The 22070-nt window shown below is 36.9% G+C and overlaps 2 protein-coding genes across 2 annotated transcripts in view; one reads left to right on the forward strand and one right to left on the reverse strand.

Annotated features, from left to right (window-relative positions):
* Positions 1 to 22070, forward strand: part of LOC117315776 (atrial natriuretic peptide receptor 1-like) — a 349153-nt gene that overhangs the window by 138588 nt on the left and 188495 nt on the right. The gene's annotated exons all lie outside the window — the stretch shown is intronic.
* LOC117315777 (type-2 ice-structuring protein-like) lies at positions 9918 to 11264 on the reverse strand. The gene has a single exon (XM_033870137.1). It carries the CDS (start codon positions 10932 to 10934, stop codon positions 10224 to 10226), a length of 711 nt encoding a protein of 236 aa, XP_033726028.1. The 5' UTR covers positions 10935 to 11264; the 3' UTR covers positions 9918 to 10223.

A 22070-nucleotide genomic window follows, 5' to 3' on the forward strand; every position in this document is an offset into this window, starting at 1 on the left:
GATCCTCCGGTTGTCGGATTAGACAGGTTGGTATAGTGTTATTCTGAATTCCGTTGGATGTCGAATTAGACAGGTTGGTCACATGATATTCTGAATTCCGCCGATTGTCGGTTTAGACAGGTTAGTCTAGTGTTATTCTGAATTCCGCTGGTTGTCGGATTATACAGGTCGGTCTAGTGTTATTCTGAATTCCGCCGGTTGTCGGATTAGACAGGTTGGTCTAGTGTTATTCTGAATTCCGCCGGTTGTCGGATTAGACATGTTGGTCTAGTGTTATTCTGAATTCCGCCGGTTGTCGGATTAGACAGGTTGGTCTAGTGTTATTCTGAATTCCGCTAATTGTCGGATTATACAGGTTGGTCTAGTGTTATTCTGAATTCCGTTGGATGTCGAATTAGACAGGTTGGTCACATGATATTCTGAATTCCGCTGGTTGTCGGATTATACAGGTTAGACTAGTATTTTGCTGAATATCGATGGATGTCAGACTATATATGTTGGTCTACTGTTTTTCTGCATTCCGCCTAATGTCGGACGAAAAAGGTTGGTATAGTGTTATTCTGAATCCCTGCCTGTGGTGATTACAATACCCTACCATACTATGTGATATACGAGTAGTGACACGACGACAGTATGATGGCTCTAGCTGTTCGCTATTGACTTTTTGAAACTTGCATATTCTGATTATCAGCAGTTGTACTTTCGAAACGCTACGGACTAAACCTAGCATGTAGACGCGTACATCGCAATCACATAAAACATGTCTACGACCCATAGTAAATCTACGTCGTATCAACGCTTGACATGCATGCGCTGTCAGGAGCGGACACCGGACAATTCTAACTGATATGGAGACACGCAGAATCGTGCAGGTTTGACTCTATCGTCAAGTAAAACAGTAAAGGTCTGTGATAACGTATTCTGTTTGAAAAACCTGTTTATTTTCAATGGTGCAATTTTGTGACAAAATGTAATTAGATTTAGGATAACTGGTGTGTGCGGGGTAGTAAGGTGGGGACTTACATGTATGTTCCATACCAACGTTATTCCTTATCTATACAATAACTTAGATGATACTTTTACACTTTCAATCAATATCATAATCGTAAGCTGTTTGAAAAAAAAGCAGAGGGAAAATACTAGGATGGAGACCATAAAAGTACGAAGAAATGTTGCAGCTTTATATAAATTTCTGATTTGCAGAATGTGTGTCCACGGAAGTTTATGAAGGGCAGTTGTGAAACACTATATATTTATTTAGTCTTTTATACATTGATCATACAAGTATCGGTATCGCACCAACACGACATAAAACGTGATAATTATCTCGCCCCTGGCTACATTTCGTCCGCTACAGTAATATGAAGCGGCGGCGATGACGCATGAGTCGTTCAGGTAAACTGATGAACGTCGACAGTCCCCTGATTTATGACGTAACGCGACCGCTTGTGGTTAAGGAAGTCTCGTATCATTTGATTGTGACGTCATTTTGATGCGTGTTGCAGCACATTCTCACCACCCACAATGTATATCGATCTCTGACCTTTGACCCATGCACAGTGGCGTTTACTTCAGCGAGATGAACCCTGGCCCGGAGCAGTGCTTGTCTTTCCCTGTTTGGCATGGTGTTGGTGTCACTGATGACAAGACGCCACCAACATGTCGTGGAAAGGCGTTAATACATTTTCTGACCAGATTAATACTGAAAACTTCAGTCCGTGTGGCTCGCATATATTGTAACATTTGAAGCGAAATCTATGTTTAATACTTTTAACAGCGCTGCATACCTAAATCGCAGGACTTTCATACGGGCCAATACTGTGTCTACCGACATGCTTGTCTTTCTAGATAAAATCTACCTAACGTCTTCAATATGCAATTCTATTTCATGTGGTACGGTTTTTGCGCGTTTGACGAACTGGTTTCGAAGTATTTGAGAAAGCTGCATGGTATTATAGATTTATTACAAAATGTTCGATACCCCGTGATAACCGTTTTGCTTAAAATGATACAGTTTGGAACCCTCCACCTTGGCGACCGGGCTTCGATTCGCTGATCGGACATGAAAAAGTATGGGGATCACCTGGTCGACCACGTGGGTTTCATCCGGGTTCTCCCACAGTATTACCCCTTTCGCGCTTCCATCATAAAGAGTAGTACTATACGGTGAGATATTACTTGTCTCTAAGTTGTTGTAAAGTAAATATCATGTTTATGTTACATAAAATATGGATGTCATGGAAACATTCTGAATCTCTCGTAAGCGGAAGTAACACTGAAGTACAGGATGACGTCTGTGTCATGAAAAGACTTGGATTTTCCACATCATTCACTGCAATAAAAAAAAACCTACCAGAGACTGACTATCCTGACCGGTCTTATCTCGATTCACCAGCCGTTCAGGCGATCTATAAGTCACGTGCTAGCACGAGCTTCATTGGTTTTGTGACAGGTAATTCAGCTTCATGTGGTTATCTTTTCAAATGAATCTGGAAAAAAATATTTGTGATTTCCTGCATTGTGTCATTTCGATTTGCGTGAAAATCATTTTTACATCTAAATTCAAATACTGATTTTTTTTTTTTTTTTATTTTTTTTTTAAATGTAACGTTACGAGAATACGAGCCACATTTCGGAATAACTTTGCATAAATAAACATGGATTCTTTATCGTTATCCAATGCTGGGACGAATTGATGACAATTTAACTAAAACAATCTGGTAGAAAGACAGTGATGTGATTACGGACATGTGAACAATATTGAAATCAGACTTGGTATGATATTACGTAGATTGTTTTATTATCCTACTCTAAATGTACATGGCTATGGATGAAAACAACACAGGAAACAAACCACTGTTTCCATCAAAATCTAAATGATTTTGTATATAATTGGTAGAACATATTTATATATTTAACACACATTAAAGTACTAAATACACGCTAACAGAAATACACAAATTGCATTATCGACATTGATTGTTCTGTTTCACAATAAAACTAATCAATGACAAATAAATAGATTTTAATTGCTAGCTATTAAATTAACAGGACATATGTTAAATAAGATATTGCATTAGAATATAATTTGGCTGGACAATCCTAATTCATTGTGTCAGTTATACCGATCTTACATTTAATGCCAGATTTAATTTGCCAACAGCTCACAATGTTTCTAATAAAGAATGATTTTAATGCGGGGAATATGAAATTTACGATGGAAAATAAAGGCTATAAAATGATATTTTTATTGTTTTGACGCCTAACATTCCTTTACGTACAAGTTTTGTGAGTTAGATTGAAGATAATATTTTGCCTCGTGTCAAATCAATTACATAAAGAAATATCAGCATATTAAAAGAGGAATATTTACAACGGCCTGTCGTCACAAGATGATCCAAATTAAGGGAATATTTCGGTCTTGATGACTAGGGGGAACATCTATTGATAGGGCAAAATATAAGGGACCAACCAACCAAATGTTTACACAGACTTCAATGTTAACGTTTTGGAGTATATCATTAAAATTCTTAAAATCAAATTGGCAATTTTAATTCATAACACAAGTTTAGGGTCTCATATAACACTTAATAATAATAATAATAATAATAATAATAAAAAGAGAGTTGCGTTCTTTCTACTCAAACTTTTTCCAGGATGGTCATTTTTAAAATTAAGTGAATTCCACAGTAAAATTTCCAAAACATCTTAATTTTCACCTGTTAATGACAATTATGTTCTGAACGTTTGAGAAAAATAGTCAAATTATGTCAGCATTACCTATGAATAGCTACATGTAGCCTATCTATTTTGTAACTTCATAATACACTGGTCATACAGTGGGCAGCGAAAAACAGGTTTGTGTCTCGTTCATTCCACTCTTAATATTGCCATTTCGGAGAGAACATTCTGCAAAACGACGCATTTGAAAAACAGCTATACAAGCAACAGTCTACACTTTGAATACATGTATATTGGAATGCATCCCCAATCGAAATCAGTATGAATTTTATTCATCATTCATTCGTTAGTTGTTGAATCTGTTAGAGGTTTTTATGATTAAATTAAGAAATGTGTTTCATTATGATGTTATTACAACTACCCATCTAGACTTTGGCATTTCTTTCAAACTAAGATAGTCGCATCATTTGTGTCAGCCCATTAGGCCTTTTAACATCGCTGACGAGTCCTGGAAGGACGATACAGATCAATGGTGCAGTTCTATCCATTATGGGTCTACTGTACCTAACTCAATTTGTGTCGGAGGGTGCTAATGTCTTGTGTGGCTTTTGTGCAATCCATATAAATCTAGCATTCCATAAATATTTGTCTGTGCTGTCTAATAAACCGGCCCTAAACACATTCTACTTACCGATGTTACTTCATGTATCCCGAGTTATTAAACAACAATTGCAGTTTATTCCCTTTTAATCGTTTATAAAGATGACCAATGTTTCCCCGTACTCAGACAATGAACCGACGGTTTATAGTATTTCCGGACATTTTACACACACACACACACGGATACTGTACTAGTCTAGATGCCCAACCCCGAACCGGCTCCTCGAACACGACAAGCTTAACGCGACAAGTCTTGTCCTAAAGCCTGATTTCGGTTATATATGTTTTTAGATTATATATTGAAATATTCGATTTTTTTCGCACAATGAAGAAGGTAACGTACTAATTTTTATGATTTGAAATATATCTCTGTATATTCAATTCTAAGTCCTATTTATAAAGCTGCTTTAGATTTGAGCGACCAGATCACGAAAACCACGAGATTGCCTCGAGAGTGCTAACTAATATAAAACCTTTTCCCGTGTATGACAATCTGGACAAATCCAACACAGCTCCGACTCTGGCTAATCTTATTACAAAATAAGGCTCTATTTATCTTACTAATAAGTTAGAATGTGTATTGGCCGATTGTTAGGGCTAATTGATTGTCTGCGCGTGCTCTTAAGGGATTTAGTAGCACGTGATTCATGATCGATATATTCCTCCAAAGATTTTTTTTCTATGAGTATTTCCTGTTAAAGGTTTCACATAATATACGTAAATGTTCTGTTTTGTAAATTGATGTTGAACAGACGTATCGGACATGCCGAAGTTTATATTGTACGAGGGAAAATGTCCCACTGATATCCCTGATGATAAAAGATCTTCCAGACTAAATAACATTTATATCAATAATAACGCAAGTTGATTGTCGATCAGACTTGTGTCGTTCCGTCTCATGTAACACAGTCATTTACATTACCTAACGATAGACTTTTACAGATCAATCAACACCGTACATAACAATGGCTGCCTATCCCCTAAATAAACTGTTTACAACAGTTGCGAAATAAGTTATATAAACTTATATAAATCAATCTTGTTTGCCCGGATGAAAGCGCGCGAGAGGTTTTACTGTGAGAGGAAACCCCGGGAAAACCCACGCCGTCTGACAGGTGACCCCATGCGTTTTCATGTGGGATCGAGGAACTCAGTTTTAAGCTAGTTTGAATATCAAGTTCCGTTCGGATAACTACCAAACTGCCAAAGGATTTAGACTACTAAACAAAATGTGCATAGCAAACGTGTAAAGGATCCGAATGTAGCAGGTTTTGCTACAGAAAAGTACGATTTAAGTTTTCTTTATTATTTAAGTCTTTATCACCTAGCGCCTCACCGCCAATCGGTCGATATGGTGGTGACAGTTGATCCGGGGAGAACATAAAAAGGGATAGCTGTGATACATAGGATCGGGAAAACGACAGGAGTCAGAGACGTGCCTTCGTCTCCGTTACCCTTTAAACACTGGCTCACCAAATCTAAAATACACATAGATAGAGGCAAAGATCCCTGATGACGACACAGCCATCATTGGGTTTTATAGTACAAAATCTCAAGTTATTTCTGTACTGAACCAACTCCCTCCCCTTCCCCTCCCCTCCCCTCCCCCCACTCCCTCCCTCCCTTCCCCTCCCCACTCCCTCCCCTTCCCCTCCCCGTAGACCTGAAGGAGCGCCACTAGACAGCAACGATGTTGAAAATAGAGCAGATCTGTCATTTTCACTGCTGTCCTCACAATGTCTGCCTGTACACCAGTAAACCTCTCTCTGTTGTTCTAGTACTGGAAACATATTTGTATTGTCATATCCACCGTTATCATATCCACAACTAATTTGTATGAAAAATCTGTATTCGGATTTTATATTGAGGCACAACGTTATATTTGGTTATCTATTTTATTATTTCCGGGCATAAACATGCCACGTTACTTAGCAACGCATTAGCTTGTAGCCTGTTACTTATGATGTTTACCGCCAGTCTGAGTATTGTACGATGTATAGTCAAGATTATAGTATAAACTAATTGAGAGGGCGACAGAGAGGTCAAGGAAAACATTTGTTTGTCATAATCGGGTTTAGTTAACGTAGTTATAAACCACCTCACCAACACGACATAGCACATTGCTGACTAGTATGCTCGTTATTTGTCATCGAACTCTTTCTCCTATGATTGGGAGCCTCTCTGAGCTGTCTGGTGTTACATTTGTCATTATTGTCATATCATTGTTTTGTCCACTTGTCATTTAAACAGCATGGTCGACAGTTAAAAGATTCTATAAAATCCCGCATACAGTGCTTGTTAGTGCTCACTAAGGCTTTGTCACCACCATTTCCTTCTTCTTCATACGCCCAATAACCAATCCATTCGCAAACATTTGAGAACCTGCATATTCTTCCGAAATCTTTATCTTAAAACCAAGGTAACGTTGCATTAATAAATAAGTATTTTGTATATTTCTATCGTTAATAACTGTACTCGCTTCTGATTACAAAATCCGTAAAACAGATATTGTCTTTTGAAAAGTAGATCTGCAGTCCGCAATCCTCAAACGAACGCGACTTCCAATAGATTTAACCTTAGCGATTCTGTGACAGGTGCCAAGCTTCTGCTTGATTCCACTATGTTTTAACTAACGATTTAATGCATTTTCATCTACTCTAAGTTAGTAATACTCGCGGTGGATGTAAATTGGATGTTGGGTAGAGTGTAAACATGAATACCCGTTGAAAACATAGATAGGCTTAAGCGCTCACTATAGAATGTTAACAAAGCGTGATTACGCGAATTTTAATACACGCTAACTAGGTCTGACTGACACATTAACGAAACATTAGCTCTGTGAAAATTTAGAACTATTCAGTATGATTTGTTTGTAATTATTGTACTTTAATATCTTGGGTATATACCTTTATATTTGTTTAACGTTGTTTTCCTCTTTCTTTCATGTCCTTTTCCTGTGGTATCTCTGGTGAATTAAAGGTAAGTGTTCTTTACATATAAAAACGTTTATAGTTTATACATTAACAGTACCACCTAGAAGTTGTTAATGGTAAGTTTGGAAGCACATCACCCCTAATATGCTTACTATAACAATTGTCGTATACAGTACTCCACTGGGAGGCGTCCCGTGGTTTTGGTCAAGTGCAGTGTTAATTTGGCTAGTCCGAATTTTCTGACGATCCTACTACGTAGATTTGGCCAGAGAAATTCAACTCTATCCTAGTCCTTAACACAGGTCCACTAATGTACCTATTTGGTCTGGTGGTAATATTGTGTGCTATAATGTCAGACATGTTTGACACTGGTTGATACACCTAGCCGTTTCCTTATCACCTCCCTAGTTCTGCTTTGACCTACATTTGTTTGGTTGATGTCGTCGATGATAAACTAAGTGATCATCCTTCCGAAACACCTGGTCTGATAACCTTAGCATGCAAATCTATATTTTTGTTCACATTTCGCTATCGTTTAGTTGATTTCGAGTAAGATATATATAAGGTTTAGTTATCATATCGATATTCTTTGTTATTATTGTGGTAGGAGGAAGTGTAATGGATCTAAATATCCATATTTATACCTAGACATCAATGAAACTAATTTGAATGTCAATATTTATACCTAAACACCAAGGAAGCTAAGAGCGGTTTATTAACCGGTGATTGTGGTTCGAACCCATCATCTCAGATTGCTAGTCGAATGCTCAGTATTGATTAAACTTGATGGCTATTCCTTTTTCAAAAGGAATAAGCTTCATGCGACAACGTTGATTGCTACTGTAATTATGTGTGTAAAACAAGCTCCGGTTAGTCAATTATTAGGATAACGTGACCGGGTGGGGTGTCCTGCTGGATGTGTCCGACAGTATGCTTTGTTGAGGTAGCACTATAAAGTTGACATCAATAACACAAGGAGACAAAACACACACAAGACTATAGAGCGCACGCGGTAAGCAATATTAAACTAAACCAAGCGATCTGAAAATTAGAACTTAGACTTTGTTGATTCGGTCTAACTAATTAAATAAATTATCCCAAACCAATGTTATACTATACTGAACCAAATACTTGTTTCAGGTTTGAAAATGATTCCCAGTAGATGGCGCTATAGTCACGATAGTGCCGCACTGTTTTATAGAGATCATTTTGATTGGTGTAGAATCCGGAATGAGTGATGTTGTTTCAATTCCTTTCTAATTCGTTTACCAGCCAGTTTAAGTTGATCTATGTCTTACGAATACATACAAGTTGTTTGTGAGAAATTGGGCAATGTCGTGAGGCTAATTTATCAAAATCATTCTGCTACAAACATTGAGAAAAGGAAATATATATATTACAGGCCTAACAAAGACATCAAGTGTTAATCGCATACATTTAAACAAACCATCGATGAAAAATGTACCTCCATATAGACTGGCTCCCTGTCTTTAGGATGTGAAAATTATAATTAAAATTGACCTTTATTATTTGGGTATGAAGGATATTAGATTCTAGAAGCTAGTGGGAGATAATCTAATTAGAATTTATTGGTGCAATTCAAACAAAAATATCAGGGGCTGGTGGCCAGTGTATGGTCTATAGTGAATGTAACCCTATGTATGGGACATCATACGGCATTGATGTTAAATATACTGTTTTGAAAAAACTAGGAATTCAAAAATGATATATAAAATACAGATACTATTATGAAGGTATTGCTGCTAGTGATGTAGCTTATGTACTACATAATATACCTTTGTCAGGAAATCCAACGTCATCAATCCTTTCTTTTTTTCCCTCTAAATCCTTAGCTGAAAATCACACACACATTAAAAGCCTACCTTTAATTTCGAGTTTATGCATATAAACATAACATACCTAACACACTAATAAATAGAGTCTCATTTCAGGATATATATATAATATAACTCATTTGTTTTGTTCTGCTTATGATTCTATGATGGTAATAAATCTTGTTTGTAACAGGCATTTCCATTGGCTTAGAAATGTATGTTTCATGTATCAGTCCATAACATATAAATGACGTCACCGTTTATAACATCGCTTTTGATTGGCGAATGGAGCAGCGTAATGATTTGTAAGAGAAACGAGTCCATACAATTAAATGAATTATTGCAGGGTATATATTAAATTATATGGATTAACTTGAATATATGTTTATGTTTATTTTTATGTTTGTGTTATGGAGCGTACTCTCATCATCAACAGTTTCGCGGTTTATTTAGAGTACATTACGTTTTTTGTTCTTTTGTTTTTGTTTCATCGTCCCATAACAATATATAATATATTCAAATAAATCCTTAAATAACGATCAAACGTGTCAAAAGCCCGGAAATATGATTTTTGCTCTCCAATAGGCATTAAAGTTTAACGTTAACAAACATCTATCAAAATTTGATTCAGACACACTAGTCTGAGGTGGCATAGCGAACTATAATCATATATATATACATAAATATATATGTATTACTTACACATGGGAAAACAACATATATCACTGAAATATGGTTATCTGGAAGCAATGCGAAAACAAATCAAAAGAAACAAGTTGGCAATTCTTGAAAAATAAAACTACGAAAATTGATTATGCACTGAATCTTTTCTTCTGGATTCAATTTGGTTACCATAGTGACATAAACGATATCAGACGCACAATTTATAACATCCAGAAATGTAAACGACTATCGCATCATGATTAAAGAATTATGTCACCGCAACCTATGTTAGCTTTAACAGTCCGCGGATATACTTAGCTGGAGAGAATTGTTATCTGGATCACCAGTAACAAACGCTCAGTAGTGTAATCATGTCAAGTTCCCATCGTCATTATGTGTGCAAAATCATGCTTGCAGATTTATGCATCACAAATTTCCGGTTCCACTAAATTTAAAGAGCTTTAACCGGACGCTGACATATGTACGCCTCGCGGTATCTACACTTCCGGTCAGTCCAAAAACATACTGGTGGCACAAGTTTTAAGAACGATAAGCATAGGACACCCTTTCCGTCCGGCTGTTCCGGACACCAGGCTGTGTATTCTAGAGCACTTCCGGTTCCGGCCCATTGCCAGTTTGTGTCGTTAGATCTTCCGCCAATCCAAAAACGAACAAATCGGCTTCTATAGTTGCGAATGAAAATATTGATTTCTTTGCTATCGACTGTGGCCAGATGTCCACCCATGTCCTCGCATGAAGTATTTGCGTTGTCCCAAGACCGTTTACGTTTACTGAAGTAATAACACTGCCTCTGGAAGTGCACCCATCCCTCTTCACAAAGCTTCTTTGAGAGTTTGATAGTATCTAATTCATCTTTACTCAATGCAATTGTCCGAAAATAATCTTTGTTAAAAACACCCCACATCTCAGTAGTGGTACTCATATTTACTTCCGGTAAAGTCGTCACGTCATGTAGCCGCTCTAGACGTTCGAGACGGGCTTTGAGTGCACATATCTCCGTTTTTTGATCTGCAATAGTTAGGTTCATCGCCAACATGTTTCGTTCTATTACAACATCGCTGGCACATATTCGGTTAGAGTCATCGCCCTTTACAGGAAGAAGTAGCAATGTGATCAGTGTAGTGAATTTGATTAAAATCATATTGAAAATGAATTCTCAAAACTCAAATAATTGCAGCTCCAACCTTGGATTGTATCACTTGTTATGAAACACGGTATTGAAATAAACACTCTTTTCAACGATGTCTCACTAAAGTCAATGTTAATACTCACAAAGGGAGCTGGAGAAGTTGGCACTGTTGACCGAACAGTCATCAGCTGTTCAAGCCCAAAGTTATGTTGAAATTGAGACTGTCAAGATTTGTCCTGTTTCAAGAATTCGTGATACAAGTCGTCCGCCGGTTCCAAATTCACTCTTCTGATATATTCAGTGTGTTGTCCTCCGATTCCCAGACTTAAATAAAAGTTTGTTTCAGAACTGTAAGTATATGTCTGCAGCATTTAAATGTTCATTTATTTTGTGCCAAACGGGATTATTTTATAATCATATTTAAAATTATAACATATTACATGAATTCTCCCAAAACCCCAAAAAACACACAGGGATGTTGTTGACAGAAAATATCACGTAAACACTCAATAAACAGAAATCCTTTAATATCTTGTCTCAGACGTAAATTGTTCCCTTGACCCATTACCCCCAAAACAGCTTCCATCAAATTCTACAGACAATGATAAACTTAACCTGTTCCTACCCAAGATGTTAAAATCCATGGCTTTGAATTATTTTGAATAATTCAAATAAATATTTACTCCCTTCTTTTGTTAAAATATCAATGCTTTTATATAGGTAAAATTAACTGATTAACGTCATTATCTTGAAAAAATATATTTTGATTGAAATATTTACATTTCCCAACACGAAGTTAAACAGACTTTTAAGAAAATGTACCTGCGGTGGAAGATTGATAACGTACATAACACATTATTATTGAATAATTACCGGGAGGGTGTGTGGCTGTGAGATCTACTTAATGGCCTAATGGAGCAATCTCTATACTTCACCGATATGTTTACGGAGTTTGGCAGCCAGCGCAGACGTCTGGAACTTTTTAACAAATAGATATATATAATATTTTTTTAATCAACCTGTGTTAATTTTTGTGTGTCTGTTTTCTCAATATTTCCTTCAAAATGTTAAAAATAATCTATATAGTTACGTGATTCATTTCTTATAATCAAAATGGAGCACCTGCATGTTGATTCTGGGTCTGTGACTGTAGAATAAAGGCGTTTTAAATGCTCGTTTCCTTTCATTATTTCACTCGTTTCTATGCTTTACTTCTATGGGACGTCCTGACAATTGTTTTTGTTGGTGTTTGCTTTTTTTTTTTTTTTTTTTTTTGTAAAAGTTTTTCTTCTTCTTATCTATTGAAGCATAAATATAAACCTCGGTGTACCCAATGCAATTCACCGTTAACCGTTTAAAACATCTTATTTGATTGTATCGATTTAAGACCTACTAGATTCTCTATAAGATGTTGAAAACGTCTATTCGAAAAAGGTAACGTATGCAAAATTCTGAACTATATGAAAGCCGTCGGTCTACACCATAAGATATGACTAAACGTACCCACATTTATCAAGTAAGGACATGTGTGAACCAACATACTTTTACTCTTATGTCTCTTTGGTGTTTGATGTTGTTTTGTTTATTACCTTTTTGCTCAACATTTATTGACCCTAATTACCTGTTAAGTGACGGTAAGCTGTATCATGATCGTGAAGATGTTTGTTTCTGATTCCTGGCTTCTAGAGACATTAAAGGTACCGAAATGATCCGCTCTTAATGGATCTTGATACTTCATCCTGTTTTTTCTTCTAAAACGCTTATACATTATGATCGGTCAGAACAATTTTTAGAATAAGGAGTGGAAGGTACTTTAATCGTACAATTCTTTCAATGTAATGTTGTACGGATAACTTAAAATCAAATCCGTGAGTTAATGTTCAACTCTTCTCAGTATATAGACTTTGCATAGAGGTTGCAGTTACCCTCGGGGATTTAAAGTTAACAAGCTGAGCTTTCTACCAATCGATATCCAATGAGTATATAATATATATCCAAGGAACCCTTTAATGTGATTTGATTAATATATATATACAGTCGAACCTCGATATTTCGAATGTAGTGGGGTCATGAAAAAGTCTTCGACTTATCGGAGATCGAGATAATGAAGTTTATAGTATATATGTTGTAAAGAATGAAAATGAAGTTAAGAATTTCTCAGCGATAATATTTTTTAAGTGTAATATGATTGCTGCCACTTCCTACAGCAAGTATGTTATTATAGCTATCACAAATTGTTCTTAAAGATTATAGTGTCTACTGTTAAATTTTGTCGTCTACTCTGAGAATCTAGAAGAACATACATTCGGATCCAACATGCATGCACGTGTCGCATCACTCGTGCAGTAAGTACCAAACTAGATATCCCCTCCATGAATAAATGTACATACGTGATATCGTGATTAATATTTTCTGTTGTCTAAAATTTAAATTCTGCATCTTCTTTACTGAAATATCCTGCTGTTGTTCCTATAAATCATCATTCACTATTATATTTTCAATTTGGTCCGTGTCAAGATTTATATCAGCATAAATACTGGTGTCAATTTAATCCCCAGGTGTTGTTAATGTTTACATACAAATTGAAATATCCAGGTTACATATCTGCACGTCAGTTTTCATCAGCAATGCGCGCCATCTGTTTCCGTTTTGAGTTTTAAAATATCGGAGAGTTACATCTTACAACTTGAAGTAATCAACCGGAACGCTCACGTCAAAACTAAACTGTGCAGGGTATAGTTTATGAGAAATCCGGTTCGGGTCGATTACAACAGGCCTGTGGCCGCATACCGTTAACAGACATTCATTACATAACAGGAAAAAGGGGTCTGTCCTTTCCAAAGATACGTTTTTAATTTGTACTACATGTTATGTTTGCTTTACGCAAACAGAAATAAATATACGCGATATATAGCCTAGCGTATGTCAGTGTGGTGCAGAATTAGGAATGTTGTTGTTGTGTATTTTACAGGTTTTTATAGGTACTGTGACCTATATTTGTATGACGGGTGTCGTCGTGACCTAGATTCGTATAGCGGGTTTTACTGTGACCTATATTTGTATGACGGGTGTCGTCGTGACCTAGATTTGTAAAGCGGGTGTCACTGTGACCTAGATTTGTATGACGGGTGTCGTCGTGACCTAGATTTGTATGACGGGTTTGTAGTCATCTAGATTTGTATGACGGGTGTCGTCGTTACCTAGATTTGTATGACGGGTTTGTAGTCATCTAGATTTGTATGAAGGGTGTTGTCGTTACCTAGATTTGTATAGTGGGTGTCACTGTGACCTATATTTGTATGACGGGTGTCGTCATGACCTATATTTGTATGACGGGTTTGTAGTCATCTAGATTTGTATGACGGGTGTCGTCGTTACCTGGATTTGTATAGCGGGTGTCACTGCCCTACATGTATATTTGTATGACTGGTGTCTCTGTGACATAGATTTGTATGACGGGTGTCGTGGTGACCTATATTTGTATGACTGGTGTCGTGGTGACCTAGATTTGTATGGCGGGTGTCGTGGTGACCTAGATTTGTATGGCGGGTGTCGTGGTGACCTAGATTTGTATGGCGGGTGTCGTGGTGACCTAGATTTGTATGGCGGGTGTCGTCGTAACCTAGATTTGTATGACGGGTGTCGTGGTGACCTATATTTGTATGACGGGTGTCGTGGTGACCTAGATTTGTATGGCGGGTGTCGTCGTAACCTAGATTTGTATGACGGGTGTCGTGGTGACCTAGATTTGTATGACGGGTGTCGTGGTGACCTAGATTTGTATGGCGGGTGTCGTCGTAACCTAGATTTGTATGGCGGGTGTCGTGGTGACCTAGAGTTGTACGGCGGTTGTCAGTGCGACCTAGATTGGTATTGCGGGTGTCACCGTGACCTAGACTTTTTTTATGGCGGGTGTCGCTGTGACCTAGACCTGTATAACGGATGATGTCGATGGAGCAGAAGAGCTTACCCTTCCGGGACCTCTTGTCTTATCCTCCTTGTTCTTCTGTAGAAGTCTGTATTGAAATACTGTTTATATTTTGCCCATGTTTAATCGAGTTTGAGTTCGAGCCATGGTTTGGTTATTACATCGGTATTCTTAGTTCCTCTGATAATGTAACAATGAAGTTTTAGGATCTAGTTACTTAATGCTATAAGACAAACTTTATACATTTGTCTTCGTTTATGCATGTATTATAATTTGTATCAAAGATGTCCAAATATCATAGGTTCAGATGTTCCACAGGCAATACGATTTATACCGTCTCTAATCTCCTGTGAGTTCGGTGGAATAATATACTAAGCAGGTCTACAGCGTTGGGTGGGTGGAATGACTAAGCAGATCCCTCCCTGAAGAGTACCCCCCCCCCCCCCCCCCCCCCCCCCCCAACCCCCCACCCTCCAGATAGTACAAGTTGTAAAATGTAGTCTATATAATCCACAACTGATCATACAAAATCTCAGCTTTAGACGTGAACGACAGAACACATTCTGTGTTGCGATTTTAAGATTAAAAAAAAAACTCTCTTTTCCACCATGAAGCTGTAGTTTGCTATTATGAAGAATAAAGATGTGGCTTGGGACTATTGACTTCTCGCCATCATATTTTGTGTCTGATTTATTACCACATGATTATATCCTTGATACTCGTTATCAGGAAAAGCATATTTGTTTTGTGCCGGCAGTAAAAGATTTTTAAAATTATTTTTAATATGATAAAAAATACGTTTACTTCAACACAATGCTTCATTAAAAGACAAGAAGCTTACATCTGGTCAATATTTCTTCACAACATTTAACTTGCGGTCTTTACATTTTGAAGTTATCTTCAGAATGTTTACATTACATGCACGTAGAAGAAGTGTTATTTTCGATAGTTTATGACACATCTGTACTTAATGAGTATCAGAAAGTAACTAGAAATACCACTCTTACAAAATAGTTATTATAGGAATCATTCACACAGTGGCATTTTGAGTAAGAAACTGTACGCGCCATACCGATTCAGAAGGGAAAGCTTGGGGATCGGAAACTGTAATCTGTGCTATGTACATGCGGCTGTCAAACATTCAAAAGACTATATATATATCCCACAAGAGCGTAGTTATTCAAGCGCTTGTAAAACATGGCGTTCGTGAATAGCCGCTAATTGATTTATAGCTAGTGTTCACAAAGCTTATCTGTTTCTTTCTTTTTAGAGCTTATAACATTTCTTGTCGAGGGAAAATAAACATAAGTAATAAATATCTCGTATGAGAATGAAAACCGCATGAGGTTTGTAGATAAACCCTGCAGAGATACGTTTTAACAGGAATGATATACGCCTGTGCAAATCTATGTATCATACGATGTGTGGTAGTAGTACTCTTCTGGTGAACATTCTTTTCCTCCATTATTTATTAATTTCTTATTGATTTAATTGTTTATTTATTTGTTTATTTACTTATTTATTTATTCTTTTATTTATTGTGTTTTATTTATTCATTTATTTTGTATTATGCATTGGTGTCTTCTCCGTCATATATATAGAGGTAACACAAGGAGTGGTTGTTGTATACGGAATCGAGTAGGTTACAAAAGACACCAACTTTAGCGAGTGTCTTTTGTAACTTTAAAAAAATAACTTACGAGTGCGAAATAAACTCCATATCCAAAACTCACGAGTCGTGTGACCTGTTTCTACCCCAATAATATCGGTTTTATTAAAAGGGAGTTTTATGCCCCTCCACATATATCAAGAATAACTCCGACAAGTGTATGACATTGAAATGGCCAGTCACCAGGGTGACATTTAAATTTATTACTGAGAAAGCCACCTAGTGGCTTCCAACATGAAATATTTTTTTATGATTGCAAAGTAGTTGCACCCATACAATAATGGCAACTACAATCAATATAAAAATGTAGATAAAAACATACAAGAACCTATGCTAGCCTTAGTGGGGTTGACATAAAAACCACCACAAAGACCTTCATGGTATAACATATCATGAATGTCTTTATTGCACCAATTACGTGTATCTTGTATTTTACATTGCGCCATGTTTTTTTTTGTATTTTACATTGCGCCGATTGTACTTTACATGTCTTTCTTGTGAAAGTAGAAGTTTCCATTATAGATAGGCTTCAAAATAAGAACATGTTTCACGTGATTTTGTACTAATATATTCAAATTGTTTGACTTTGATACTCGCCATCGATTTAAGTGGTAAATTCAGAAATCAATTTAATGGACCGACCGAGAAGCATACAAATATTTATGCGGGATGGAATTTCAGTTGGATAGCGCTATATAAAATGGCCTTGACCCTGTTTCAGTGGACACTGTCTTTACATGACTTAACTGAACTAAAACGACGTTAAACAGTAACCAAAAAACAACCAAGCCCTTATAAGTGTTCATTTACCAGTTGTCTTTTTTATTTTTATTCCTCCATAGATATTAAATGTTGTTTATTATATCAGCTATCAGTTTGTTCCCTTGTTTTTTTTTCCATTTTGTGGTTTTTGTTTCGTTTTTCTTCTGCTTTTCCCCCAATCAGTTGTTCCATATATGCTTTCTTCATTCGTTTCCGTTGTTCTCTGTCGCTCGAGAACGTTCAGAGTTCTCTCTAAATACAATACTTCCGGTAATAACAGAATCACTTCACGTGACGCATGCGTGCCCGAAACTGATTTAAACTCCAGAAATTCTACACGAGACTCAATATAAAAATGTCTCTATCAATAGACCATGTCTTCAACTTAAATTGGATATAACACCTTCCATTTATCTCCGTGTTCCTATTTGTTTTGTGAGCGTACATTTGTAAATATCAGACAGTTATCACGCGCTCACGGTCGACAGGATATTATGCTGCAAGTAATTGCTAACCATATCAGATTTAACGTGGTAGGTACGCGGACATTATATACCAGGGTCTCAAATACACCAATCACATCATCACTCACAAAGGCGGATGGGAAACAACATGCAATGCCAATTCGTTTTCGCCAACCGATGCACGTAAATCAAATTGTTTAAAGAAAAAACCGCCAACATGTCTGATATCTTATCGATCGTTTAAGATTACATAGTTGCATTTTTAAAACTGCAATTCGTATTTATTTTATGTGTAGATGGACAGTAGGTATTTTGTTTCTGTGTCCGATAACACAGTAGACATGTTACAAGATATTTCAAATTATCGTCGTGCTCCTTATCGATTGCCGCGCCTTTCTATTAATTAAGTGTACAGTTGCTAAATTTCATGTTTTCTCTTCTTTTTTTTTCTTTTTTTTTTGTAAAACATGAAAAATAATCTCATAACGATGCGAGGACGGCTGAGATCTTGAGTAGGACAACTGAGATATTGAGAAAGACAACTGAGATCTTGAGTAGGACAACTGAGATATTGAGAAGGACAACTGAGATATTGAGAATGACAACTGAGATATTAAGAAGGACATCTGACATATTAAGAAGGACAACTGAGATCTTAAGAAGGACAGTTGAGATCTTGAGAAGGACAACTGAGAGCTTGAGAAGGACAACTGAAATCTTGAGAATGACAACTGAGATATTGAGTAGGACAACTGAGATATTGAGAAGGAACACTGAGAACTTGAGAAGGACAACTGAGATATTGAGAAGGACAACTGAGATATTGAGAAGGACAACTGAGATATTGAGAATGACAACTGAGATATTAAGAATGATAACTGAGATCTTAAGAAGGACAGTTGAGATCTTGAGAAGGACAACTGAGAGCTTGAGAAGGACAACTGAAATCTTGAGAATGACAACTGAGATATTGAGAAGGACAACTGAGATATTGAGAAGGAACACTGAGAACTTGAGAAGGTCAACTGAGATATTGAGAAGGACAACTGAGATATTGAGAAGGACAACAGAGATATTGAGAAGGACAACTGAGATATTGAGAAGGACAACTGAGATATTGAGAAGGACAACTGAGATATTGAAAAGGACAACTGAGAACTTGAGAAGGACAACTGATATCTTGAGAAGGACAACCGAGATCTTGAGGACAACTGAGATCTTGAGAAGGACAACTGAGATATTGAGAAGGACAACTGAGATATTGAGAAGGACAACTGAGATATTGAAAAGGACAACTGAGATATTGAGAAGGACAATTGAGATCTTGAGAAGGACAACTGAGATCTTGAGAAGGACAACTGAGATATTGAGAAGGACAACTGAGATCTTAAGAAGGACAATTGAGATATTGAGAAGGACAACTGAGATATTGAGGACAATTGAGATCTTGAGAAGGACAACTGAGATCTTGAGAAGGACAACTGAGATCTTGAGAAGACAACTGAGATATTGAGAAGGACAACTGAGATCTTGAGAAGGACACCTGAGACCTTGAGAAGGACAACTGAGATATTGAGGACAGCCGAGATCTTGAGAAGGACAGCTACCAGAATATCATTACATGTTTATACCTGTACACAGTAAAATGTTGTTTGATACTCAGTTTCCTGTGACATTTTCAGGTAAAAGTGACCCAAAATGAAATGGATAATGACTTCATAACATATATATAATTGTAGTGCAGTAATACTTAATTGTACGATTCGATTCTCCGGTCGAACTTGTAAGGAGTGGAAACTGCCAGACCACGTGGGATTAATGCGCTTTCATTAGCGCCAAATATTGTGATCAGTAAATGTTGATAAAAGTCGATTCGAAAATATTATAAAATAGATGAATTTAAAAGCTTATCAGCAATAATAGATGTTCAATGGGGATATGTTTCCTACCCTCGGATTGAATACAAAAAGTGATACCGTTATATATCGCTTATAGAGAATAACCGCTCATTTTTAATGGTATAAATGAGGCAAAATATCAATTCTGGATCAATTGTTTGATAAGTCTGCACGGATTTCAACAAAAACTATCTTTATAAAGTACATTTAATAAAAAAATCACAGTTTGTGAAACGCATCATAAACGCGATACCATCACTTCACAATTTGTATTTGTGAAAGTGATTCAATCTTGTCTGATACCAACAGCTGTCCTTAAAGCTTGTAAAGCTTATCATTATATCTCTGGGACAAAGGGGTGCCAGTCATGACGTCCTCTGATCTCCTTCACGCCGATCTGATACTAGATAGCTATGACAACATTGTACTTTAACTACAGAACCACTTCCACAGTATTCCTATAATTACGTTGTGTTAACCCACATTACCGTGTGAATACGCTTGTCCAATTTCTGTAGATAAGTATTGTGACAACCCTGTGATTACTCTCTATAAAACCAACAACAGTATGGTAACGTTACTTGTACTCGTCACTCTCCCTGATGAAGATGATAACACGGAAGTGTTATTTAATAGTCAGTAGAAACAAAGTGTTAGCGCTTTAACAGTGATAATTTTGTCTTCGTTAATGTTTTTAGTTAACGAAGTCATGTTTTCTGATACGCTGGTTCCTATCATTTCTATCCCTCCATTAAGGCATTGATGTCGTTAACACAACTGTTTAAAACAACACAATGTCATTGTGTTTATTGTGTTCCGTTTTTTTTTATATAAACAGTCAGCCTATAGGGAGATATTTCACCACTCTCTCTCCCTTTATTACTTAAAAGATAAGTAAAATATGTAAATGATTGACGCAAAACATGTGCCCTCTATGTCAATATCTATAGAATTATGGGTATGAAATTGATCATTACATATATATGTTAAAATTGGCTTAACTTGTAATTGTGATCACCGGGTAATTCAATTATATTTTTTGAGAAATTAAACAAAATATTAAAATATCAGGTGATGAAAACCACGACAATTCCCGATGATCGTCTCGTCCGTATGATCGTATTGGGTATTCCCCGTGTTCGATGATCGTATTGGGTATTCCCTGTGTACGATGATCGTATTGGGTATTCCCTGTGTTCGATGATCGTATTGGGTATTTCCTGTGTTCGATGATCGTATTGGGTATTTCCTGTGTTCGATGATCGTATTGGGTATTCCCCGTGTACGATGATCGTATTGGGGTATTCCCCGTGTACGATGATCGTATTGGGTATTCCCTGTGTTCGATGATCGTATTGGGTATTCCCTGTGTACGATGATCGTATTGGGTATTCCCTGTGTACGATGATCGTATTGGGTATTCCCTGTGTACGATGATCGTATTGGGTATTCCCTGTGTTCGATGATCGTATTGGGGTATTCCCCGTGTACGATGATCGTATTGGGTATTCCCTGTGTTCGATGATCGTATTGGGTATTCCCTGTGTTCGATGATCGTATTGGGTATTTCCTGTGTTCGATGATCGTCTCGTCCGTATGATCGTATTGGGTATTCCCCGTGTACGATGATATGTCCGGTTTAACCATTGTAGCCATATTGAATCTCATTTTAAAAGCATGAACATTGAAGTTAACACTGATCTGTGCCTGTGGTAGAAGATCCCCTAACACTGATCTGTGTGTGTCGTAGATTACCTAACACTGATCTGTGTCTGTAGAAGATCCCCTAACACTGATCTGTGTCTGTCGTAGAAGGTTCCCTAATGGAATACCTGCTATTGTTAGCTTTGTACCCTTCACGGGAATGTTTATAAGGTGCAATTTTCATACAGATAATAGCGAAGGATTTGAATTTGAGATTGAGTCTCCTCGCGTATTGACGCAAACAAATAAACCTCAGGCGAAATGTGATTCACTGTATCGATCACGAATTCGAATTAAAGTTTGATTGAGTCTATGGTATTCCCCTATGTGTTCTTACCCTACATAGTAATTAACGTCTGGCCTGTACATTTGGGCCCCTTATCACTTGCAGTTTATTTCTGTCTCAGACGGATGCGCTGTACTTTTCCGTTTTTTTTTTTTTTATATCACTGCAGAATAAACCTGGGGCAAAATCAAACGTTTCTGTGATATCAAGATACAATCACAGGTTTTAAGGTATGGCGGAAGATGGTTGTCATAGGAACCTTGTTATTACAATACATTCCTTCCGAAGCTCGTTTGTACGACTTCAGCCCATACAAAATTGTATATCAAATACATTTACACAATATTATTTTTCTTATCATTTGATACTGTGTCGGATAGAGGAAATTTGTCAGGGAATCTTAGGTGCTTTAATGAAAAAATGCAAGAAACGATGAC

Source organism: Pecten maximus, chromosome 17 (genome assembly GCF_902652985.1).
Source record: "Pecten maximus chromosome 17, xPecMax1.1, whole genome shotgun sequence".
Taxonomy (NCBI): domain Eukaryota; kingdom Metazoa; phylum Mollusca; class Bivalvia; order Pectinida; family Pectinidae; genus Pecten; species Pecten maximus.

Bases quoted from the DNA above. Each gene is read 5' to 3' on its own strand.
- LOC117315777 (XM_033870137.1), bottom strand. From the start codon at position 10,934: ATGATTTTAATCAAATTCACTACACTGATCACATTGCTACTTCTTCCT.